General features: G+C 39.7%; 1 protein-coding gene across 1 annotated transcript in view; it reads left to right on the top strand.

Moving 5' to 3' along the window:
* Positions 1 to 1,546: 1,546 nt before the first annotated feature.
* The window catches only part of Kcnd2 (potassium voltage-gated channel subfamily D member 2), a 498,401-nt gene continuing 472,567 nt past the window's right edge, over positions 1,547 to 27,380 (top strand). Inside the window, exon 1 of the mRNA XM_006994492.4 lies at positions 1,547 to 3,566. Coding sequence (XP_006994554.1) covers positions 2,452 to 3,566 — 1,115 coding nt within the window. The 5' untranslated portion in view covers positions 1,547 to 2,451. The remainder of the gene's footprint in view (positions 3,567 to 27,380) is intronic.

Here is a 27,380-nt window from a genome sequence, read left to right as displayed (position 1 = left end):
TTCAGTCTGAAGCCTGAATAGAACGTCTCATATAAACACTAAAAAGGTGGGTGGTAGCAGGAAATTTAAAGATGTTTATGTGATCGGATTCTCCGTTCAATCAGTAAAATTTTCTTATCCTTTGCCTTTCTAAAGCAACTACCCTAGATGCGGATCTAACTTCTCGCCACTCACGCCATCTAGTGGCTATGGATGTTAAAAGCTTGGCTTTAAGGAAGACACCTAATGACTGGGGGCGGGGTACACGAAGACCAAAATCGGTTGGCCACTACAATTTTCCTGTCTCTCTTCACATCCCTCACCCCTCACCCGGACACCTTTTCCTCCTTTGGCCATTTTAGATCTGCGCAGGGGATGCGCAAAGAGCACGAAGAGACACACACTCTCAAAGACGCACGCCCCTGCACGCTGACATTTAAAAAAGGGTCTAAATTCTCCTGTCATTTGCAAAGGACAGGGGAAAGGAGTTGTGGCAAGACCTAGCCAGAGGAGACTTGTCTGACTTTTTCAGCAAGTTGGACGGGTAATATATTAACCTCAGAAACGTTAACATCTGTTTTGAACAAAAATAAATTGAAAAAAAAATTAAAGAACAAGAGGAATCACTTAAAAATTCTGCCGCGGAGCTTTGCAGGTTTTGCGACCCACTCGCCCCCAGAAAGCAACCAATTCCTTTGCGTTCCGCTCCACTCACCCTCCTTCTCAGCTTTTCTCGACCCCCCCCCTTTTTTTTTTGCCCCCTTTTCCCACGCTCATCTGGAACCGGGGCTCCGGAGGCAGCAGTAAGCCACCGGTCCCCTTCCTCCTCTCCTCCACCAAACGTCCGCGGCCAAGAGCCTTGAAGCTTCTCTTTGTTCATCCGAGGCTCGCTCATCCCCGGGGCAGAACCACCTGGATGCTCTGCCTTGGTGACATTTGGTGCCGGGGCTGGTGGGTGGCTAGGGTGGAGCGAGAGGAGCCCAGGGGGGCGGGGGCGGAGAAAGGTCAAGGCGAGGGAAAGGCAGGAGACGCCTTTGCCTAACCTGCGTGGCGGGGCGTGCGTGCGGCTCTCGCTCCCTTCCCTGCTTATTGATCGACCGCACGGGCAGAGCTGCGCGCCGAGCCCGGGGGAGATGCGGGACCACCCACTGGCGGGGAAGCAGCGAGCAGCCCTCTCGCGCCCCCGCGCCGCCGCCGCCGCCGCCGCCGCCGAGCGCCTCCTGCCTCCGCGCCCGGACGCCAACCCGCTCGCGCCTCGGCCCCGGCCCCACGCCGCCGCCGCCGCCGCCGCCGCCGCCGCCGCCGCCCGCCCCGCAGCCCCGCAGCCCCGCAGTCCCGGCACCCCGCAGCCCCGCAGCGCCCCGACCCCGGGGACGCCGGCCGCGCAGTAAGTTGGCAGGAGCGAGTGGCCTGGGCGGCTCGCCTCCCCCGCACCTTTTTGAACTTGTTGCTGTTGGCTCTGCTCGCCTGCGCCTGGCTTTTGGGAAGGTGACAAGGAGGAGGGAGGCACGGAGGGTGGGGGAAGGGGACGGAGAGCTCGCCAGAGCTTTATTTATGCTCCCCGGGCGCCTGGGATCCGGCTGCTCGGGAGCCGCCGGCTCTCCCTTTCCTTTTCCGGGTGCAAGGCGACGGCAAAGTCTCTATGCAACTCAGCCCCGGCGCGCACTTTGCCAGGTATGCACCGCGGGCGAGGCGCGTTCTGCGCGGAGGCAGATGATGCTGCCGCCGAGGCGGCGGCGGCTGCCAGCTCCGGGGCTCTGTAACTGTCACACCGCACCTGGGCTGAACTTGAACGGAGAGTGAAGGGGGCCATCGGGGCGAACGCTCTCGGCTGGCGCAGAGGGTGTCTGTCGTCGTCGGGGAGAAGGAGCCCCAGACCGACGCCCCCCGCCGCGAGCCCGGCGCTTCACCTCCATCTCGGCAAGCGCCGCGGGAGCAGAGGCGGCCAGCGGACTCCCAGGGACGCGGGACAGTGGCTGTGACCGCATCTCTCCGGAGCTACAACAACAGGTCGTCTTTTTGAGACGCCTTTGGCGGGAAGGACTACTTCAGCCAGAAAGGGAAGGTGGAGAGGTTCTTTCTTTGGAGAGACCAGCCCTGGGCGACTCCTCCTGCTTCCCCTGTCCTGCGCTATAGACTGACCCCATATCCACCAGACTGTGCCGGGGAGAAGTGAGGACACCTGTTTGAGGCTGCCTCCCAAGTCACCTGTGTGCTTACATGTGCCAGGAGGTGCCCTGGTCCGACTGCTGGCAGAGCTCTGCTTAGGTTCTATGGAGAGAGATTTTTTAGGTCACTGTGTTTTTTTCCCTTAGTATTCCACATACTTGTCTGTGCAGGGAAACTTGGCCTTCTGAGAACTGTGACTTCACCTGCGCCACCTCGGAGTTCTGACGCGGAGGGACGCGAGTGGGGCCCTGTGTCACTTTTTCTGGTGTTACTTTGGGTAGCTCTGAGCACTCGTGTGACAACATGGCGGCTGGTGTGGCAGCATGGCTGCCCTTTGCCCGGGCGGCAGCCATTGGGTGGATGCCTGTGGCCTCGGGGCCTATGCCAGCTCCCCCAAGGCAGGAGAGGAAAAGGACTCAGGATGCTCTGATTGTGCTGAACGTGAGTGGCACCCGCTTCCAGACCTGGCAGGACACCCTGGAGCGGTACCCGGACACTCTGCTGGGCAGCTCGGAGAGAGACTTTTTCTACCACCCGGAGACCCAACAGTATTTCTTCGACCGTGACCCAGACATCTTCCGCCACATCCTCAATTTCTACCGCACGGGGAAGCTCCACTATCCCCGCCATGAGTGCATCTCTGCTTATGATGAGGAACTGGCCTTCTTTGGCCTCATCCCAGAGATTATTGGCGACTGCTGCTACGAGGAGTACAAGGACCGCAGGCGGGAGAATGCGGAGCGCCTGCAGGATGACGCGGACACGGACAACACGGGCGAGAGCGCGCTGCCCACCATGACCGCCAGGCAGAGGGTCTGGCGGGCCTTTGAGAACCCTCACACCAGCACCATGGCCCTGGTGTTCTACTATGTGACCGGGTTCTTCATCGCCGTCTCAGTCATCGCCAACGTGGTGGAAACGGTTCCCTGTGGGTCTAGCCCAGGCCACATAAAAGAACTGCCGTGTGGGGAGCGGTACGCAGTGGCCTTCTTCTGCCTGGACACCGCCTGTGTCATGATCTTCACCGTCGAGTACTTGCTTCGCCTAGCCGCCGCACCTAGTCGTTACCGTTTCGTGCGCAGCGTCATGAGCATCATCGACGTGGTGGCCATCCTGCCCTACTACATTGGGCTGGTGATGACAGATAACGAGGATGTCAGTGGAGCCTTCGTCACACTCCGAGTCTTTCGCGTCTTCAGGATCTTTAAGTTTTCCCGCCACTCCCAAGGCCTGCGTATCCTGGGGTACACGCTGAAGAGCTGTGCGTCAGAATTGGGCTTCTTGCTCTTTTCTCTCACTATGGCTATCATCATTTTTGCCACGGTTATGTTTTACGCAGAGAAGGGGTCATCAGCAAGCAAGTTCACCAGCATCCCTGCGGCCTTCTGGTACACCATCGTCACCATGACGACACTGGGGTAGGTGCTGTTGTAGGAAGTGGGATGGAGATAGGACACTGGTGGGTTGATGGTGAATCTCTTAAGGCTTTCTGATACTTTAGAGTGACTGCATTTTTCTCTTAATGCATTTAAGAAAGCAATAATGGTTTGGAAAAAGTATTTCGATCTGTGAAATGGGTATGCCAAAAAGATTGGAAGTACCAGAGAGTTGCAGGCCAATATTAAGTATTAATACAAGAGAGTGACAAGTATGGAATTAATAGACTAATTAATAGATACAGATAGCGTGTTTCAACCTAAGAACTCTGTTTTATTTTACATAATTGTAAAAGTTGTAGATATGATTATCAAAATATTTTCTAATATATCGGTATGTCATCATGATCATTTTCATTATGGCTATTAGGTTATATTTAGAATACCAGACCTGAAAGTGGTCAACTATACAAAATATAATGTTTGAAAGTCTAGGCTTGTCCCCCTTCCTCTCATTTTTTAAAGAAGCATATGACTCTCATTTCTACAGTTTTCAGAAGCTATGGACCCCATCAAGCAAAAGAGTCTACAGATTGTCCATTAAATTCATATGGAAGGCAGAGCAGCGTCTGTGAGATTAATGGTTACCATAGGCCAGTTGCTGTGTAGAATTTTGAGTTCCAAATTTCTTGTAGAATTCTTTCCTTTAATTTGGGGCATGAAGTTTTAGAAACCAAAGGAATATATTCTGAATCCATGATTTCTGAAATGGACTTCTAAAGAAAGAATTAATATTTCTTTAGATGTTATAAAGAATTGTTGAAATGATTATGAATGTTAGTCAAACTGCAGAAAAGTAGCAGCACTCGCCACAGTAGAACAACTAACAAAATAATAAAATTGAAGGAGCCCGCTACTTTTTTGAGTTCTTGGAGATAATCCTTGGAGAGATACTAGTGCTTTCTTGAGCTCTGTGCTGTCTTTCTTGAAAGCCTAGGTAATCAGCAAAAGAAGGATTTGGTAATGGCTGTAAGAAAGTTATTCCCAAGGCTGTGTCTTAAGTTTTGTGTTTCTGACTCATTTAATTGGCTTCCTTAAGTGACATTGTGGTTAAAGGCACCTTGATTTTATTGGACATATTGTGAAGAACAAGATTTCTCATGTTATATGGCCAACTAGTGGAATATGTTTTCATGAGAGGAATGTTTGCCTGAGTAAATGAAAAAACTGGCCTAAAGTAGAATATAATATTCTGGATTTTGATTAAGTCTCAAGTATCTTTGAGTGCACTGATAGATTTCTGAAACATGATTGAATGAAATATGCATCCTTTTGTTTTTTATTTCCTTTTATTTTGTTGCTGGTTTTGGGACAGACAGGAGAAGATGTAAAACACCTTAGCAGTACAAGTGCTTACCCCTTATCCTTATCGAAAAGAGTTATGGCTTCTTTCATTTCCTTTTTTCTTTTTTTATCCTGTCTTTGTGTTCTGTGGAATCATGAAAGGACAATCTAGTAGTGTGCACTGCTGTCTTGATTTCACATTTGAACTGTACTAAAGAAGATCTATGTTAAGAAGAAAACAAAGGAGGAACTACTAAAAGGCAGCACACTTTAAAAACATTTGGTGGCATGCAGGTTTTTTTTATGAGATCTCCGTGAGTCATTTAATGTTGCACATTGTCTAGATGACTGAATGTAGTTATCATTACAAGGAATGGGGACGAGTTGTTAATTTTAAGGAGCTGAAATTTCCATTCTAGATTTGAGGAGTTAAGGTTAACATTTATTTTGGGAGACGATTTCCATTTTTTACCTTATCTTGAAATATATACTTACTTTCTGGAAAAACAGGGATATGTTAGCTATTACTTATTAGTTTTATTATATAAATTAGATGCTTACCAGCATTCTTTTGTGAATGAGTTAAGAAACTAACTTGCGACACTTGAGCAGAATCTAAGCCATCGATTCCATCTGTCCTATGGGTTAGCAGATAAGAAACAGTTAAGTACACATCATTCTAGAACTTGGAAGCAACATGGGGTTGATTTTAAGATTTTTAAGTTTTACTGAAATTGAGAATTTTATTTTTAAGAGATTAAGCTAATTAATGACTCTTATGGAAAACAACACTCTGGCTTTTAATATGCAGAAGCAGTCAAAATGAGAATATATGTGAACATTTAGGAAAGCCTATGCTTTATATAACATACAACACTCTCTTAGGGGAATGTCTGCAGTTCCTTATCTAAATGTGTTTGTAGTATTTTAATTGCTTAGACTATAGATTCTGAAATGACTGGTCTTGTTGGTATTTTATTGTTAGTAGCCTTGTGGCTCTGTGTTATTGAAGAATGACAGAGATGTGACACGTCTGTCCCTGGCTTTATCTTTTATGCTGCAACTTTAGAAGGTTAAGTATAAACTTTCTGGAAAATAAGCAGTAGTTGTAGCAATTGTCAAGCTGTGTCTGATAGACGTTCAAGATTTTTCTACCAAACTTTCTAAGTTCTCTTTATGTGGTTATTATTTTTTAATGAAACTATATTTATTAATTGATGATATTAGATGTGAAGTTGATAATCCACATGACATTATCAGAAGTACCACCTGATATACATAACATTTTCATAAGAAAAAAATTAATCAAGGCGTTGTGACTCAGGTGTGACAGAATCGGCTGCTACTTCTGAGGTCACCGTAGACAATATCCATTTGGTTTGGGATTTTAAGAACGCAAGTGTGCCTGTCTCAGAATTACTATATTTACATAATCTTTTTTTTTTGCTTCATAAAACATTTGCTTTATAATAGTTTGTAACATGATTATGCTTACCATGTAAGTGTCTAATCTTCCAGTAAAAATGTGTATAGTTTTAAAGATATTCATCTTTCATTAGTAAAAGTAGAAAACATTGAAAGCACATTTAAAAAATCAATAGAAGCACATAAGAAGAAATCTCTTTTTAAATGTTTAGATTGAGTCATCTGTACATAAGTTCCTTCATCTCACTCTTCCCCCCTTGAGCATAGTTATTGACAGACATAGGGCTGGGGGCTATCTCCCTCCCCTCCCCACTCTGCTCTCCCCTCTCCATAATTCAAACTCCATTGCCTTAACATATTTGAGCCCAGAAAGAACCCCGAGCTCCTCTCAGGTCAGGGTTTGGGAGATCATACTCAGTTGTATTTTACTGAGGTGCAATTGCTTGAAAAATACTAAATTTAGGAAATGTCTAAGTGTTCTCTAATGACCATCAGAAATTGCTTTATGAAATTGGTCCGGTGGAGCTGAGGCTCAGTTTGCAATTCTACTTCATGCTCCTGACTTGTGAACTGGAAGAGATTTCAGGCTGCACACTAAAGGCTTGGGGAGTTATTATCATGTTAGGCAGCCTTTGTGTTCTCAGTCATGTTTTCTAATCACATTCCTCATAATATGAAGTTCGAGATGTTCAGAAATTTGTTTCTGTGGGGTATTTAACTTCTTTAACCTGAAAACCAAGTTGTTTGCATCAGAGTTTTCTGTGTGGGAATAAAAGAGGCTGTGTGGCATTTCTGAAAAGCTCACATTTAAGATGAAATGCTTTGTCTTTTTGAGGGGCCCCGGGCAGTAGGATCAGGATCTATCCCTGGTGCATGAGCTGGCTTTTTGTAGCCTATTACCTGTGGTGAGATGCTTTGCTCAGTCTTGATGTAGTGAGGAGGGGCTTGGTCCTGTCTCACCTGAATGTACCAGGCTTTGCTGACTCCCCATGAGAGCCTCTACTCTTTTGGAGGAGGGGATCAGGAGTGGGGTGGGCAAGGCTGGTTGGGAGCAGGAGAAGGATGAGAAGGGGATCTGTGGTTGGTATGTAAAAAAAAAAAATTCTTAATTAAAAAACAACACTAAAAAAAGAGAAGAAAAAAGAAATTTGGAAAAAAAGACAAAATACTGTGATTTTTAATTATGTGAATTATATTTTGATTTCTGAGCTAATTTGAAAAAAAGGTAAAAATTGATATATTCACTAGAAGAAAGAAAAAATATAGTAGAATTACACTTTTGGTCATAGATATTGGTATAGTGGCATCTATTATTTTTATTAATTTTTTTCATTTATTATACTACCAGACAGTTTCCTCTCCCTCTTCTCTCCCCTTTCCCTCCTCCACCTCCATTCAGAAAGGAGCAGGCCTCCCATAGGAGTCAACAAGGCCTGTCATATCACATTGAGTCAGGATGAAGCTCCTCCCGGTGCAGAGGCTGGTGGCATCTCTTTCTTTCTTTCTTTCTTTCTTTCTTTCTTTCTTTCTTTCTTTCTTTCTTTCTTTCTTTCTTTCTTTCTTTCTTTCTTTCTTTCTTTCTTTCTTTCTTTCTTTCTTTCTCTCTTTCTCTCTCTCTCTCTCTCTCTCTCTCTCTCTCTCTCTCTTTCTCTCTCTTTCTCTCCCTCTCTCCCTCTCTCTCCTGTTTTTGAGACAGGGTTTCTCTGTCTTTGGAGCCTGTCCTGGATCTCACTCTGTAGACCAGGCTGGCCTTGAACTCATAGAGATCTGCCTGGGTCTGCCTCCCGAGTACTGGGATTAAAGGTGTGCGCCACTGCCCCCTGGCTTTAGTGGCATCTAGTTCTAAAGCCAATAAAAAAAATTCCTGCTTTTATTACCTTTATTATATTTCAATTTTAATAGTTTTAGTGAATTATATATATATATATATATATATATATATATATATATATATATATATATATATATTGTTTTCTGAGACAAGGTCTCATGTACACCAGGATGGCTTCAAACGCAATTTGTAGCTGAGTCTGGTCCTAAACTTTTAATTGACCTACCTCCACATGCCAGATTTTGAGATTCAAGGCATGTGCCATCATACTCAGTTTGTAAATTTTGCTTGTGAGAAATAGAGTGAATGGGAGTCTAGAGTTTGCCCAGTGGTAAAGGGCAAACAGCAGAAGAGAATCCTGCATTTTGGTCTCAGTATCAAATTAAAATTTAAAAAAAAAAGAGGAGAAAGCAAAGTAATTTTATTGCAGTGTTTCTAACAGTCAATCATTTCTTCTTGGAATAGTATTATTTGAGACAAATTTATCTTACACACACACACACACACACACCAAATAAGACATTTTTATAAATGTGTATTATTTAAAAGAAGACAGAAAATGCCTTTATTTGAGACAGGGTCTCTCTCTTCATCTCTGACTGTCCAGGGCCTTACTGTGTAGACCATGCTAGCCTTGAGGTCATAGAGACATGCATTTCAATGACATCTCCCCACTACCTGTCACTCTGTGGGTTCCATAGGTTTGGGGATGATAGTCTGCAAAATTGTTATTTACGAACTTCCCCTTTTCCCATCATTCTGAAAAACGTGTGGGATCATGGTCCTTGTGTTGTCTTCTACACAACAAATAGTGTTAATGTGTTGATCTGAAAATCTTTTAAGGGGAGAGGCACACAGATTTATGTTCCAGGTAGCATCCATTTTTCTTTCAGTATACTTATATCATTTATATAAAATTCTTTATAGTGAATTGTTGGATGTTGACATGGACTTTTAAAGAAGTACAGAGAGAGGAGATATATATTTTTACTTTTCAGCATCAAAGACAGATCTTAAATGGTTTCACTATATTTTACTGTTTAATTAGAATTAGAAATGGTGTCTGGTTATACGTTGAAATTATGTGTTTTAGCATCTAAAATGTAAAAGTTGAATTTTCCCTTGATTTCCAGACAGGAATATGCCAGGAAAAAAATATGTGTGCTGTAAGGGGACGCTGATTTCCAGTGTGTCTATTGAGATTTTCCTTTCCCATCATCAGCTCCTCTTGAGACTACTCATTAACACTGATTTTATTTTTATAATTAAATCACTTAGTTTTGAGATTTCCTCCCAGTTGTATGTATCTCTGTGTCTATGTGTCTGTGTGCATGTATGCATGTGTGTGGGCTTGCGTGTGAGGCAAGAGGTGGAAGCCAGGTGTTGCTACTTTACAGACCTTCACTTAAGTTTTTGAGACATGGTCCCTTTGAAGCTGGAGTTTGCTGATTTATCTCCACTTGGTGTGCCAGCGAGTTCCAGGAATCTTGGTTTTAACCTCCGCAGCATGGAGATTACAAATGCTTCTTTACATGGGTGCTGGGTTCAAACTGGCCATGGCTGCATGGGAGCATTTCACCGAGTCTCCCCTGCTGCCTTATATTGGTTTTTGAATGAGCTGAAGTGTAAATGTCCTTTTTTTTTCTTTTTGTTGTAGTCCAGGCTGCCCTCTTACTCCATGTGTAGGTGAAGATCACCTGGAACTCCTGATGCATTTGTCTCTACCTCCGAAGTGCTGGGATTGTAGACTTGTCCGCCACACCTGGCTTTGGAGTTCAAATTTCTTATTACCTGGTTGCTAAATTTCTAGAGGAAGAAAGATGAGCTTGTATTGACAGTTTGTCATTTTATACATGGGAGATTATTGTGGACTGCTCATAATTCACACAATGAAATTGTAGCAGTAATTTTAGAAATTTCATTGTTTTTTTTTTTAACTTTTTATTCCTGAAAAAATGTATGTTGTAACAGTTATCTAGGGGTTGCCTCTAATGCTACAAAGAGGAGTGTGGATAATTAAGTAGGCTGTTTATTTCATTAACACAGTTCCTTCCCCGACCCCAGTTCTGAACTCTAACTCTCTGTTCATGGCTGAAGCATCACTGCTGGAATATGTGTGTTTCACTGCAGTTTCTGTCCTTATTTATCCAGCCCTGAGGTAGAACATGAAAACACCCAGTCACTACCGCAGGACGGCATAGTCTCTTCCAGTGAACTTTTAGGCCATTTGGAGCAAACTAATTAACGGTACATGACCTGATACAAATGAAAATCAAGCAATTATGTTGTCTAAATTACCTTAAAAGACTTGGTTTATGAACTCCTGAAACTACGCACTGTAAGTTCTCTTTCGTTAAAAAAATAAGAACAGTGAAGAGAACATTCATTGGGAAGAAGTATTGTTTTTTTCTGTCAGAGTTATAATTCATTCCCTTTCCCCCCATGTTATGTATGTCTTACATTGTCTTCCAAACAACTCACTCTCTCTCTCTCTCTCTCTCTCTCTCTCTCTCTCTCTCTCTCTCTCTCTCTCTCTCTCTCTCTCTCTCTCTCCTCGTCTCATGCTGTCCAGATATCCAGAAATGAGTTCAACCTTGACAACAGGAGGATTTTGGGAGGTTAGATAAATGCCAGCATTCCACACGATATTGTTAAACCGGTTCCCATCCTCCCAATGGAGTTGTGTCCTTTATCTCTGGCCAAAGGAACATATGGTTACCTGTGGCACCTAGGAGCATATCAAAGCCCATGCTGGCTTCCAGGCTCCCTCAAGATCACAAGTACTTGCTGTTCATTTTCAAGTCCGCAGTAACACCCTAGTCCTTCTGGCCCCCTTCTCTACCCTGAACTCTTCCTAGCTAAAGGGCTTCACTCCCCTCAGCTACTCGTCCTTCTTCAGGTCTGGCTGTGCTCACTGTCCTCTCTTTTACTCCCACACACTCTCACTGTGCCCTGTTCTCTGTATCTTGCTATGTCACTACATCTACTGTCCTTTCACACTTTCCTACCTGGCTGTGTATAGTCTACTGATTTCTTTCTCTGCTCTGGGGATGCTTCTGGCTGTTCTCTCTCTCTCTCTCTCTCTCTCTCTCTCTCTCTCTCTCTCTCTCTCTCTCTCTCTCTCTCTCCTCTCCCTCTCCCTCTCCCTCTCCCTCTCCCTCTCCCTCTCCTCTCTCCCTCTCATCTATAATAAAAACATTCTCTAATAATGGAATGGTCAGATTGGCAGTTTCTTTACTGTACCCCCCCCCACGTGTGTGTGTGTGTGTGTGTGTGTGTGTGTGTGTGTGTGTGTGTGTGTGTGTGTGTCTATGCGTATAGATGAAGGAGGGCATGGTGGAAAGGGAAAGAGGGAGTGAAAAGTAAAGAGGCAGAGAGGGAAACAGAGGAGAGAGAAGAGAGGTTAGAGAAGGAGGAAGACGTTGTTATCCCACTAACTTCAGAAGCCAGCTTTGAGGTGTGGGATACTAACACTGTAACATTACAAAGAATCCCAGGAGGGGAGCTGTGTTCCTTCATTTTTGTGTACATTTGCAGGGCTCTTTAATTCAGAGGAGTCTGTCTGATTGTCTTCCCCTTAGTTTCCCCTCCTGAGAGCCAGCATTTGCACTGACCTTCATTCAGCCTTCGCAACCTCCCATGCCTGCAGCATCTCTATTTGCAATTACACTTGAACGTAGTAAGTGCCATTTTATGTACATCTTCTGGTTGTACTTCTTTCTTTCCTAACTAGATTCAATGGCTTTTGAGATGTGAGTGAGGAGCCATTTTTCTCCATCACTGCTCAAATGTAGAAAATGATCTGTGCTAATAATATATTGTTGATCAAGGAGTGAGAGGATACACTTACCCCACAGAGAGATTCTTAATAGCATGGAGCCATTCTTCTCAACAGGCAAAAAAAAAAAAAACACCTATCAAGTCACACATGTGCTTTGTTTTAAATTTATTGCTTGAGATTTGGTCTTCTAATGTAACACAGCCCACCCTTTCTTCCTTCCTCCCTTCTTTCTCTTTCTTTCCTTCTCTCTCTCTCTCTCTCTCTCTCTCTCTCTCTCTCTCTCTCTCTCTCTCTCTCTTTCTGTCCACCTGCCCACTGACCCACCTGCCTTTCTTCTTCTCCTCATTATTATTCTCATTATTTTACTGTAAAATACTACGGAACATCTCCAGTTTATCATCTATAACTAGTTATTCTGCAAAGCTCTGAAGTAATAGTTGCCTCTGGCTATTTCTTTAATCTGTTTCCTCTGCTGAAGAGTACCTAAATTGCAGATGCCCCTGGGGAACAAAAGGGGACAAGTCCTGTAAGTCAGTCAGCCACTCACTGCCTTTTCTTTTAAACACAGTTCAAATCTGAATAGGGTAGCTGAAGGAACCTCTGGAATGAAAGTATCTTGATGACTCTGCCACTACAAGGTTTTTGTCCCTTACCTATTAGCACAGGGTGACAAGGTGTTTTGGATGTTTTTGTTTTGTTCTGTTTTCTGATATGCATACAGATAGTGAACCCTTGCCTGCAAGGGATGGATGTCAGATATAAATGTAGTTGCTATCAGAAAGTTCAGAGGTCCTGTGACTTGATCAAAACACCTGTTTAAAAAAAAAAGCACTTTCTAAGGGTTTAGGTGTGTTTAAAAATAATGAATGAGCACACAAAATAGTGTGGGTTATGGAATGGGGGATGGATCTTGGAGGAGATGGGGCAGGAGGATTGATCAAAATACAATATATGAAATTCTCAAAGAATTATTTAAAATCTTTTCGAAACCTAAAGAAGTAGTTCCCAGTTGTAAATGAGAATATAGATGCATATGTTCATTTAGTATGATCAGTTCTGCCTTGGAAATTTTGACAGGTCTGTTATGTAAAGAAAATCTGAATCACATAAAATGTGGGGGGAGTAGAGAATGAGTTACCAGAAGTTAATAGTGACAAAAAAATAACATTGAGAGAGTAGGATGAAAGTTGAAATAATGTCAAGTAGGATGGGAAGGAAGGCTTTGTTCTAAAACAGAATTGTCCCTCCCCCTCCAGTAAAATGGCTCTAATTCTAATATGCTTCTCATTTTCTTCCCCTTGAGGAGTTCCAGTCACAGTGCTTTCAGAAATTCAGAGTAACACCAGTATCATATATTCTTAGGAAATTAAAACGTGGTCTGCAGAGTTCAACTTAATTTAACATATCTGTTGAATTCTTATTAGCCATCATTGACTATTGCAGTAAACTACACCCAACTTCCCAATGTTAAGACACACTCAGAATTAGAGCTGTGGGAGAGACAGAAAATAAACACATAGATACATAATGTAACACCAGTTTGTGATGAGTTCCATGAAGGTCATAACTTGTGTTGAGACAGCTGCTGTATTGGAAAGACTAGATAAAGTCCTTTCAAGAGGGATATGTTTGAGCAGAAGACCATCATGGCAAGTGATGGAATGAAAGTGAGAATGTCAGAATGATGCTTTAGAGGAAGGCAGAAAAGAAGCAAGTTAGGAACATTCCTTATACACAATGCTTGCAACTAGAAGAATTTCAGACTTTTGCAGGTTTTGAAATTTTGCAAAAGCATAATGAGCTATCTTGGGTATGCAACCCAAATCTAAATGCGAAATTCATTTACATTATATACATTTTATGCACAGAGCCTGAAAATAATTTCACACAATAGTTTTCTTTCACTTGTGTTTTTACTGGGATGTGCTTACCTGAGGGTTAGATGTAGAATTTTCCATGTAAGACATCGCAGTGACACAAAAAGAAGTCTGTATTCGGTGGCATTTTGACTTTCAGTTCCAGACTAGGAATGCTGGACCTGTGCAGAGCTCTCACAGTGAGCGGAGGTTGGCTAGTTCTGTCTAGTGCCATTGTAATTGAAGCAAATGGAGTACAGGACTCAGGAGCAAATGGGTTGTGAAAAGTGTGTGGGAGGAGAGGATACAGGACATTGGAGACCATTGTGAAGACTTCTGGCTTCCACCAGCTCCAGCTGCTAGATTTGGCATTGTGAGATATTGTGAGGTAGAGAAAAAAACAAAGGAGGAGCACAGCACCTTTTTATCTCTGCATACATCTGCGGAGCCTTCGCTGTATAGGATTCCGTTTGAATGTTTTACTTGTTCGTGTTCTGCTCTGAGAACTAGTCTTTATGCTGACCTTCTCCACGAAGTCTTCTAGTTTCCGAACCCTGCATCATCTCCAGTCACTCCATGTTGACACTTGCCATTCCACATAGAACTTGGGGTTTTAAGTTTGGCCTTTTTAAATTGAAATGCTTTTGTGGTTACAGTGTGTGCCTTTCAGGGAGTGGTTTTCCTGGTCCACTGTACACACTGAGAAAAGGTCTGTGTTAGTAAGGTTCGGGTCATGTAGTGGGATGACGTTTGCACACCGGGGGCGGAGGGGGGGGAGGTCAAGCACGGAGTAGTTTGTCTCAAGACGAGCAGGAGTGGGAGAAACCCAGACAAATGTAAGTAAAAAGGTAGGAGAATAGGAGACATTAAAGAAAGGAGAGCATGGCACCGACGTGATATTGTTGTTACAATGAACACAAGTTCTGTAATACTTTGAACAGTTTTAATGCTGTTTTAAAATTAACCTCTTCAAGGACATACAAATTCTAGTCCTTAAATTTGTTATATTTACCTCGGCTTAAAATTATAACCAGTTATTTACACAGTTGTTTAAAACCGGAGTAGCTTACAAGATATGGTTAAATTGCTCTTAGCTGAGAAAAAGATTAGTTAAATTGAAAAGTTGGATTCTACATTTTAGCTTAAAAGAAAGAGTTGGTGTTCAATAGATATGGAACTTTTTCAGAGATGACAGGATAATTTAAAAATTTTGAATGTGGATTTGAAGATTAGCAGCTGTCTGTTCTAATATTAGTGCTTGAGAATATCACACTGATCTTGAATTCTATTTAAAGAATTTTTGATACTTTTTTCTCACTTTGCAGTAGGTACATATATATCCTTTCTAGGTGTTTTGTTACTTTTGTGAACTTGGAAGGGAAAGTGGCTCACATATCTTGAAACCTGTGAAGATTCCCATATGATACATATTTTTTAGTCTAACCATATTGGGACCATGCAAGTAACAGGTGTATAATAAAAATATACAGAGATAGTGCTTTGATAAGAACCACAATGCTGGAGAATTAAACATAATCATGAATGAATACTTGAAACCCTTGTGTTTAGAAGAATCATAATTGAATTAACATCATAAAGTGTGTATAAGAGAATTAATATCATAGTGTGCATTTATGAATTAACATAATAAAATGTCTATTCACATACCAACAACACAGAAAGTATACATTAATCTATGCTTGACACTAAGGGATTAGCTGTGACATCGCAGCCTGGCACACAGTTAGTGATGAAGCCTCTTCCTTCATTCCACATGATACTGTATCCTACCCAGAAACTCCTCAGGGTGACTGAAGAAGAAACCTAAGACACGAGAAGGTTTCCACAATGGGAAATTTCTTGATATTGCCTCATCGTTGCGTGTGATGAAGTTGGTCTGTGACTTACACGTTCATAATTACTCTCCTTACACGTTTTAGACCAAGTCCTTGTTTCTCCCCCACATCTTATGTAAAATTACTCTGTCTACCCTATTCTAGTTTAATGCATTTTGGGGGAAAATATTATGCATAGTGCTTTAGATGATACTTTAGAATTTATAAAAATGTTTTCAGTTTTTACAAAATGTGGTTTTGGACTGAAAATCAAGCATGGGTATTGTAATCTTAAATCGAATCAATCCAATAAGGTGTACCAACATTTTATTGAGTCATAAAAGAATCTGCTCAATGAACTGTTACAAATGTCTTGTTTTTCTCCTTCAGTCCAAAGGCATTAAAATCATTGTGTTTAAGCTTGCATAAAACTTTAGGAATTACTCTGTAAAAACTTCCTAATTTATGTTTGAGTAAAGGAAGATGAAGTGTAGATGGAACTTACACAAAATCACAGAGCTGGTTAGTAAAGACCTGAACTTGATTTGGAGAAAAAATTTTTCTTGGACGTCTAATTGTCTTAACTATAATTCCCTGGAGCCTCCTGTATTTCTTTGTCCATTTTATACCAGTTCTCATCATTAGAAAGCATTATAAAAACCGTCTAAAGGCTTCTCCACAACTTAATTAAAAAATCCGATAATTCCTCATATATATATATATATATATATATATATATATATATATATATATATATATATATTCAATCTAGTAAGAAACTAAAGAAGCAGTATAGCTGAGCAAATTCTTGTAGTAAGTCTTTTTGGTCATTTCTCCTGGGCAGTTGGCTAACCATGGACTCTTTGTTAAACTGAAGAGATCTTATTAACAAGATGAAAGTTTCAATCCCAAGTTTTACACAAAATGTCTAAAATTATGATAGTATTAATAACATTGAAATCAGACTGTAAATTCAGTGTGAAATATTTTACTTGATCAGTTTGGGAATACACAATGTAACTAGAAATTTAAAAGTTGAAATATTTGATAAGTTCATAATTTGCTTGAATAATTACATTATGCTTTCTTTATTAGATGTGAAGGGAACTTTAAAGATGTCTTAAAGCAAATGTCTTGAGCACTATGCTTCTACTTTAAAATAATGTGCAAACTGTCATTTAAATTTAATTCCAGGGATTTTGAAGGGAAAACACTTCAGTTGCCTTCAGGTTGTAAAAAATTAGCATGTTGGGAAAATCGGTAGTAAGTGGAAACTTGTAACATTTTAGGGTAGATTTCCATGATGAAGCTAACTTGCTAATGTATAAGGAAAAATTTAAATGTCAATAAAATGCATTTTAAAAGCTTAGATTTTTGTTATTAAGAATTTGAGTTCAAGGAGCATGGCTGTGGTTGACTCTGGATACACACCATTTTAAGTAGCTATTATTCCTTCATGTAACTGCTGTCACTCATCTACGCATGGCCCTCTTTATTATCACTTTATGTCTTTGTTAAATTTGGTAGCTCTAATGATGAAATAAGAAAATACAAGCCTGTTATTTTATAGGAACCTACATCTAAGCACATGCACCTCGCACCTCCTTTTCCTTCACATTTGTTGTGCCCCTTTCTCTTGCCTCACAGGATAAGCATCAGCTTATATTCTGCATTTCTCACCTATTAAACATGAAAATGTAACTGACTTTATTGAATGTATGAATGGATAGAATGTTGCATGCAGTCTTTTGAGTTCCTCTCTAGTTTATATTTGGTTTAACCATGTTTCCCATGCATGAGTTAGTTTTCTAGCATGTGTGTGTGTGTGTGTGTGTGTGTGCGTGTGTATTATTTTATTACATGTATATACTAAAAATTTTTCCAGTGTATTCTGGTGATGATTGCACATAGGTTGGTATCTGACAACCGTTGACATGTAGAAACCTTTGCCTTTGAATATACCTCTGTGTGAAACTTCTGGGACATATGCTTGAGATTTGTGTATTGAAGGACAATGCCCACTTTCCTCTAGTTGTTAAATCATTTTATACATTTTCCAGCCCTCCATTATATGAAGAAGGAAGTGAAGATGAGTAATGTTGTTTTTGGTGTCACTTTTACTCTGGTCTTTCTGAAACAGAGATTAGGTTTTGTATTATAACCTGCATTAATTAGCCTGCCTGTGTTGTATAGCCAGGTCCATTCTAAGTACAGCCCAATATAAACACAGCAAACTTAAAACTTTCTCGTAAGGATCTGCTTTACTTATTCCTTTGAAAGTAAGAAAGAGGATTTGAATATTTAAATGCATCATTTTATAAAATGTTACATGTAACTATTACAAAGATAAACAATGAAGAAAATTCTTAATCCTTTCCATTCATACTTACTACTTTATCAGAATGCTGGTGTACTTAGAAAACAATTATGGTAATTTTAAGACACCTCATATACACCCAGAAAATGAAACATCACTATGAAAGGGAATATAAGAACCAATATTAAAATAAATTATTTCTGTTTCAGGAAATTTTAACCATGGGTACTAAAGTGAATATTACTTCTAATCCTTCATAAATACTCTTCCAGTTTTTCGTGTTTGCAACCCAAGACAATTTTTGTGAAAAGCATAATTAAGCTAGTGTTCATAACAGTTGATCAAATGTCTTTCTTAAATACATTTTTGCTTTTAACTTTAAAAACCACACACATTTGATACAAAATGCCTGATGATAGCACAATAGAGACGCCAATAAAAGGAAAGAGAAATAATTTAAAAGTGACTAACAGGTCTTCCTCATGGAAACAGGGAGTTTATTTTATTTATTTATTTATTTATTTATTTATTTATTTATTTATTTATTTTTTGTTTTTTCGAGACAGGGTTTTATTAAGAATTGGCATTATTCTAAATGCTGAAAAGTGAAATGTGCATTGATCTTGTAAATAACTTCATTATTTTTATGCAGAGTCCAAAAATTCATATCCAATAACTTAAAGGTACTGTTACTTTATTTAAAATGAAGGAGGCCCCAAGCAAAGTAGTAAATGTTGGTAACACATTTTATAACGAAATTGTGCATAAATTAAGAAATCATTTGACAGATCACTCACATTCCTCCCATCTATGTCTTTTTATTTCTTACATTCTCCAGTGATCAATATCTAGATTTGTGCATGTTACTTTAAATGTAACCAAAATATGTAGGCATGCCTGGTATATGCACTCAAATACACATTCAGGGAATATAAACATAACTAAAAATATATAGATGTAAAAATAGTATTGAGCACATATTCATGTATTGGCATGTGTATCATCTTCCTATTTGGGAATAAATGTGTGAACTATTGAGGATAAAATATTTAAGATCTGGGCATGTAGGTGGCAGGAAAAATAAATTTTGTTCGTGTAATTGTGTGCTTATATGTGTATGGATTTATATGTGCATTTAAAATCATTAGCCTATAGATTTTAAGGTGATTTACATTAAATACTTACATACATTTTACTAAACTTCTGCTAAAGAACATTTCCTTTTATTATTCATTTATTTTTACCTGTTGTTTTTCCTTTATATCATTTTTTTAGATTATCTTTTAAAGTGTATCTTTTCTTCTAAAAACCCTTCGGGGGTTCACCTGAAATAAGTTGACTAATAGAATAGCAGATTAGGGATTGTCAGTATTTCAGTATCAGTTTTTCAGTATGCAAGCTCAATGCTTATAAAAATAGATCAAGCCTTTTGCAGAAGTAAACATGAATATTCATCTTTACTGCTACTTTGTATGTAAGTAAAAAATAAGCCCTTACTATCATGTTATTTTACCAAATATACATGAAATCTGATCTTAAACCAGTACCTTTTTCTCTTATATAGATAAAAGTCTCTAGTCAATTAGACAGGAAATAATTGATGAAGAATTATAAATTTATGACAAACTGTCAGTTGAATTAATTCAGATACTGGAATTTTTGAGTCACAAAGTTTTTTGTTGAAAATTAAACATTTCATTAAGATGCATCAGTAAAACTGTAAAAATCTTATGTCTCTGACAATTTTAGCTTAATATTACATAATATTTCCTTACTGTTTTTTTATTCTGCCAACGTTAAGAGTATTAGAAACCATGTTGTGTTAGCTCACTGAAATAAGTGAGTCCCAGGTGCTAAAGACCAGGAGGAGTAAATGAAGAAAGAAATCGGGTGGATGAGAGTGAGGCCAGCTTCAACTGTACACCCAGCTAAAGCAAACAACAGTGAAAGATTTTTTTTCACAGGACTTTTCCAAAACGATGAATATCACTCTGTGAAGAGCTTTTAAAATTCCACTTCATTTATTTCTGCCCCTGACCTCTGTGTTGTGTGAGCGTGTGCATACACCACAGTGAGTTTGTGTATGTCAGAGGAGAACGTTCTGGAGCCAGTTCTCTCCTTTCTCATGTGGAGCCTGGGGATTTACTTCAGGTCAATCAGCAGCAGGTGTGCTTACCCACAGTCATCCCTTCAGCCTTTGTGAAGACATTTTTAGAGGAGGAAGGTCAAGATAAATTTGGCCTGTGGGTCACTTGCCTGCACGGTGCTCTGCCTCTGCACCAGTACTTTTATAGAATACTGAACACGTTTCTGTTAATGAGAGTTTTATTGTAAATAATGATGGAGGATGGTGTGATACTTCAGTATCTTGTTGTAGTGATGAAGCCATGGTAGGTAGCATTTCTTTCTTTTTAGATATTTAAAAAGTGGTTTGTTAACACATACTGATTGTCTATTTTTGTTTTTTGGTGTGATAGCCAGAGCATATATATACTATGTACTGATTAATCAGTGAGCTCATCTTTCTATCGTCATAAAATTTGTATTTATCACCTTTAGCTACTATAGTTACTCATAAAATATGTAACAATTATTGATAATTATAATATTCTTTGTTGAACATTAGAATTTGTTTAATCTGTGAGTTAGCAGTGTTTCCTTTCTTTTCATCATCCCTCCATCCTACCCTTTCTGTCTTTAGAAATAAATCACATTGACAGCAACATTTTTTAGCATCCACATGAGAGGGCCCATGTAGTACTTGCTTTTTAGGTGTGACTTATTTTACTCAACACAGTGTGCTCAAATTCCATCCATTTTGCTGTGCCTGATGGGATAATGTTCTTTTTTAATGGCTGGATAGTATTCCACTGTCTGTGTACACACTGCCTCTTCTCTAGTCATACGTGCATTAGCGTCGTGTTTGATTCTGTCTTACCCATCACCAAGAGTGTGACAGTAAACACAGATACAAACACAGCTTTTCCCGATATGCTTTCCCCCTCTGATATATGTGGTAGAAGGAGGACTATTGGATGATGCAGTAAGTCTCCATTTAGTTTCTGAGTAACCCCTATTATGGTGGGGTTTGCTATTCCAGGAGCAGTTGTAAAGCAGGTCCTTTTCTGCAGATCTTCATCATTTCTTTCAATCTTTTGTCAGATGACTGGCTTACAGTTTATTTCCTATATTCTAAATATAGTGACTAGTCTCTTTCATCTCTTTTCACTGTACAAAACCTTTTAATTTGATAGAATTTCATTTGCCCACTTATTTTAACGTTGGTACCTGTGATTTGGGGGTCTCATATTAAAAAGGGACATATTTATTTCTGCTCCGTTGTGGGAATTGTTCCTCTATTGATTTCAGGGTTTCAGATTTTGTATTTAAAATGGTGTAATTGCACCATTTTAGGTTGATTTTTGTAGTAGTTGAGAAATACAGGATTCTGTTTTTGAATCAAAATAATAGCTTTCAAAGAATCTAGCAGTGTTTTCATAGGAAATGCAAGCAGATTAATTGAAACCTCTAGCCTCTATATCATCATGAGATACAATCATAGACAGGGTAAGCAATCTGGAGTGGTACTTAACAGTGTAGATGGAGATCTTAGGAATTGAATCACTTAATATGTTCCATCAAACTACAGGCTGCCAAAGTTTGCTTCAAGCACTGCATATGATATTCAGAGATGGAGACCCTCACATTAGCATTTTCTCTTCTCTGGTCATGTTTTGAGAACTAGTACTCTAGGAGACAAGAGATAATAACATTTCAAGAATGAAACCACCCATCATGGTAGTCTAGATAGCTGCATCCTTTGGCACTTGGGCATTGTCAGCTTTAATGTTACTCATGTCCTAGTACTGTCAGAAATAGGTGGGCTGGACTTTCCTGTACAGGATAATGGAACATGTGTATATTAGCCTGGACCTTCTGCTCTTAAGCTCTTCCTAAGAAGAACTTAGAAAGCAGATACACAAAAAGAACTGGATATTAAAAATCTCACAATGTGTGTATTTTCCTTGAGTAAATTTTCTCCTTTATCATTATAGTCTATATAAACAGTAAGTTCTTTAAAAAGGATTTACTTTCCCCAAATGAATGAATTTTAATCACATGTAGGTGAATTCAAATGTGTAGCACTTGGTGGATTCTTAGATTATAATTGAATATAATGGACAAAGTTTGTTGTTAATGTTTTAATTTCAGATAGGATGTTACTTAGCTGGGGGTACTAGAAATCATTATGCAGCCCAAGCATACACCATACACCATAGAGTGTATGCTGGCCTTGAACTTGTACACTAGAGGAGAAAATACTCTTGCTTTAGTCTTCCAACCTGAGGATTATAGGTCTGAGATGGCACTCCTAGCTTTTAGGAACACCTTATCTAAATATTCACCAAAAGACTGACTTGGCTTTTCTTGGCTGTTAGTCTGCCTAAAGTGCTTTGTGTTCTCTCTTGGAAAGTGCAAAGAAGTATGTAATATGCATTTTTCTACACGATCTAGATATACAGAAACCACCCTTTCAAAAGCATCGCACTAGATTAATATTGCCTAGAATTGAAATTCACCTTTCATCTTGAAGGATGCTGTCTGATGAGCAGTGGCTACAGGGTCTCTGTACATTTTTCAAAAAATGAGGAAATCTGTATTTGGAAGGTATGATGGAGTCCTAATATTCTGATATGATTTCATGCTAACCTAAATGTTACTTAGTGTCATTATGATCAAAAGGTCAGGTGAAGCATTTGCAGTCTTGATTTTAAGTGAGATGGTTTATTCAAATTCTATTACATGAGGAAAAAAAACCCTCTCTGTAATGCCTTCTCTTAACAAAATATAAATGGATGGTACCAAGCAAAAGGGAGTGAAGTGGAGAGCAAAGGTTGGAAGGATACAATCTGACTCCAATTAAGGGAAATATAAGTACGTTTTTATATCCCTGTTCTGTGTCAAGAGCCATTCATGGGCATAAATAACACCACTTCTTAATTCTGTGAGTTAACTTTCCTATTTCATTTGACACATTCTAAAATACAGATAAAGCAAACTAAATGATAACTCAATAATATTGATGAGACCGGAGCACCCCCCCGAAAAAAAAAGGGAAAAGAAACCCACCACTAAAAATTTGCATAAGTTCAACAGGGCTAATAGAAAAGTTCATCTGAAAATCTTGGTTACAATATGAAAACAAAAACCAGAGGGCCATGTTCTGAGAAGCAGGGCTTGAATTTTGATATATGACGTTTTCAAGGGTAAGATCAGAGATGATTCAACTGAATGATACCTGTCCTCGCTCTTCTGTCCATGGCAGGTGTCTCTGTAGGAGACCCTTTCCCTCGTACCAAATATTTGAGCCACAAAATTAACAATGACTCTTAACTTTTAAAAAAAGGACAAGTGGAGTTTCCAGAAAGGCCAGCTGTCCTTTCCCTGCACCAGAGGCCAGACATCAGCAGCCAACTGTCATACATGTGCAAAAACTGTGGCCAGAATACTAAAAGCAAAGCAACTTCGAACCTTTCCTCAGGTTCTGTTTCTAGCAGGGCTCTTGTTTCTTCATTCAGAGGAAGTTGTTCAGGAGCCACAGCTACAAATAATTTTTAGTAATTTCTTCCTAGTCTTACATTGTGTTTATGTTTATTTGTGGTATTTCTAGCACAAACCAAGGAAAACAATCAGTGGTTCTATAATGCTTCACCTGGAGCCATGTTGTATTTCAGAAGCCTGTTGGCAAGTCTTCATTTCCACTCCCATAGGTTTTCTTTTTTTTATTATTAAGAAATTTTCTATTCATTTTACATACCAACCACAGATCCCCCTCTCCTCCCTCCTCCCACCCTCCAGGCATCCCTCCAACACACCCCCCATTCCTACCTCCTCCAAGGCAAGACCTCCCATGGGGATTTGCAGAGGCTGGCCCATTCAGTTGAGGCAGGTTCAATCCCCTTCTTTTGCACCAAGGCTCTGTAAGGTGTTCCACCATAGGCACTGGGCTCCAAAAATTCCACTCATGCACCAGGATGGATCCTGATCACACTGTCAGGGGTCCCTTAAGCAGGTCAAGCTACATAACTGTCTTGTCTATGTAGAGGGCTTAGTCCAGTCCCATGGAGGCACCACAGCTATTGTTCCACAGTTCATGAGTTCCCACTAGTTTGGTTTGGTTGTCTCTGTAGGTTTCCCTATCATGATCTTGATGCCACTTGCTCATAGAATCCCTCTTCTCTCTTTTTGATTGGACTCCTGTAGTTGGAGTTTTCTTCAGTCCCACTAGGGCCCACAGCCACTTAGACTCAAGTAAACACACAGAGACTTGTATGACTTATAAGCTGTGTGGCTGTGGCAGGCTTCTTGCTATCTAGTTTTTATATCTTAAATTAACCCATATCTATTAATCTATAAGTTTCCATGTGGCTTGTGGCTTACCAGTACCTTACATCTTGTTTCTCATGGTGGTGGTGACTGGCAGTATCTCCTGAGTCAGCCTTCCACTCCCAGCATTCTCCTCTCTGCTTATCCCACCTATACTATACTTCCTGCCTGGCTACTGGCCAATCAGCATCTTATTTATTGATCAATCAGAGCAACACATTCACAGCAAACAGAAAGACATCCCCAGCAGACTCCTGGAGCTTAGCCTGGTGCTTGGCTGTGGATCTCTGCATCTGCTTCCATCAGTTACCAGATGAAGACTCTATGATGATAGAGTATTCACCAATCTGATTACTGGAGTAGGCCAGTTCAGGTACCCTCTCCACTATTGCTAGTAGTCTAAGGTAGGGTCATCCTTGTGGATTCCTGTGAACTTCCCTAGCACCTCAGAAGGACAAACATGGTATGTACTCACTCATAAGCACATACTAGATGTAAAGCAAAGGATAACCATACTACAACCCACAGCTCCAGAGAAGCTAGCTAACAAGGGGGATCCATAGAGGGAAACTTGGATTTCCCTGGGAAGGGGAAATAGATAAGATCTCCATGAGTAAACTGGGAGTGAAGGAGCAATGGAGGGTAGGGGATGAGGGATGAGAACATAAGGGAATGGGATGGTCAAGCTAGAGCAGGGATGGAGTGGGAGAGCAATGAAAGAGATACCATGGTAGAGGGAGACATCATGGGGATAGAGAGAAACAGGGTGTTAGGGAAGATTCCATAGGCTTTCAAACAATATATAGAACATTATAGGTGCTGAATAAAGATTTTCCCCTTTTTCTGGAGAGTTAAAAAGGTCTGTTCAATTTTAGGACCTTCAATCACTCACAATACTTTGTAGCTACTTTATCCTCTGATTTCCAAATGTCTGCATACAAATCAAAATCCCAGGGATGCAGTCTTTAACTCAGTGTATATGCTATTTACAATGCAAAGTAAACTTCTTGAATTTGAATACTTGTCTGATATGATGACTGATTCCTCATAAAACTGTCTTCTAAAGCCTCACCCATCTTTAGCTATTGAAAGAAATCCTATGTTTCTACGTTGCTTCTCTCTTCCCCTTGGTGTTGGTCTAGTTATTCATATCTGTCTTGAGCCATTCTGAGCTTCAGACAATAATTACCAGATTCATGTTATTAGGAAATATTGTGTCCTTGGCTTTTTATAGGCAGAATAAGAAATGGCCATGTGGAGAGTATTTCCAAAATCTCATGCAAAATCACTAGGCTAAGAATATTGTCTACCTAGAATGCCATTGATTTCACAAAACACTTTATATTTGAATATGTAATTCTCAGACAATAATATTTTAAAAGTTTCATACAACTCATTTTTTAATTCTGCTAGAATTTAGGCACTTTTTTGTGATGACTCGTTACCATCAGCCATAGGTGGAAGACAGGAGCATTTTCTTACCTAGCATAAGCAGAGTCACAGTGGTAGAAAAATGCTGAGCAGGTTCTGGGCACAGCTAGTAGATTTACTTGGCACTCAAATATCTCTTGAGCAAAACTCTGGAATCACTGTCACTTTCTGAATCTCAGTATATATACTACTAGGGAAGGATTTGAAAGTCATTATTGTTGCACCAAATAATTCTTTCACTTATAAATTATATTTTCTTTTATATTTATATTTTCATTTCATTTATACTTTCATTCTATTAATATTTCATTTCATTTCAAGTATTTTCTCTATATTACATGGTAAGTATTCATGGGATAAAAGAAAAGGATAAATGAAAATTATATATACCAATGCTAGATCATTTGATTAATTTTTTAAATATAGGCAAGTATGCTTTTAGCACAAGGATTGACAAGATTGTATTAGATGGTATTTGAACCTTGTTTTATGATCTTAGTGCTCAAATCCCAAAATAATCTGTGATACATGACATGTATTTTTTTACCTCACTGTAGCACTCTTTTCAGTAACCATGTACTGTCATGATCTTTAGATGACTGTGTTAGTTATTTGTATAATTGATGTTCATCAGCTGGGGCATAGACTCAAACATACTTGAATATTGTTCTGTAGCAGAAGCATAAGAATGATGTGCAGCAAGACAGGAAAGGAAATGTGCAGTAATATGCAGATCTTAATTATTGAACAGAATCCATATTTCCGCTACTTCAATATCTTGACTGCTCCTATGTGCCAGGCAATATACATGGCACCATGAATACAGATATAAGTGCAGGCAACTGAGTTGTTTGAGATCTGAGATTTACACAGAAAACGTGCCTTTAAATTCTTATCTTCTCACAGACTGAGTCTACTAAGCTTCGATGATGTTTTAAATTTTATTTGTTTGTATGAAATAATGTGTGCAAGGAACTCTTAAAGCTCTGAAATTACCATTGTTTGCTCCAGTGTAAAAGAATGTGAGTTCAGTTGTTGGCATTGAGTTGGAGAATGATAAGAGTATTTGGACACTGGTCTTCTTTTCTCAAGCTTCCTTTTTCTTCTCTTTGACTAGTCTTAGCAAAGATGACAGAATGGCTATTGGAGCTGATTTCTGTGCTTCTCTCTCTTTTTCATTCCTTCTGAAACATAGATAACCATTATTTTCCAAGTAGGTTAGATAGTTCATGTCTGCTGTAGGCTTAAATAATGTACTACACACATTAGAAAATATTGTGATGCTATCTTTGAAAATATTCTGTGGTATGTATTATAACACAGATCACTTAAAGATAATTAAATAAAAAATATCAAACAATTATAGATACTCTTCTTGCATTTTAGCAAATATATTGGAATGAAAAGAAAACTGCTGATATAATGTCCCAGCTTTATTAATATTTTAGATTTACTTATTTAATTTTATATGTATGAATATTTGCCTGCATACGTGTATTTGTACTATGTGTGTGCCTGGTGCCTGCAGAGGCCAGAAAGGGTATTGCATCCACTCAGACTGGAGTTGTAGATGGTTGTGAGCCACCATGTGGAAGTTGGGATGAACCTGGGTCCTCTACAACCGCTGAGACATCTCTCCCGCCCTTCAC

The sequence above is a fragment of the Peromyscus maniculatus genome, chromosome 3 (genome assembly GCF_049852395.1).
Source record: "Peromyscus maniculatus bairdii isolate BWxNUB_F1_BW_parent chromosome 3, HU_Pman_BW_mat_3.1, whole genome shotgun sequence".
Lineage (NCBI taxonomy): Eukaryota > Metazoa > Chordata > Mammalia > Rodentia > Cricetidae > Peromyscus > Peromyscus maniculatus.
Note: the sequence above shows the minus strand (reverse complement) of the source record. Positions and strands in the feature narration are given on the sequence as shown.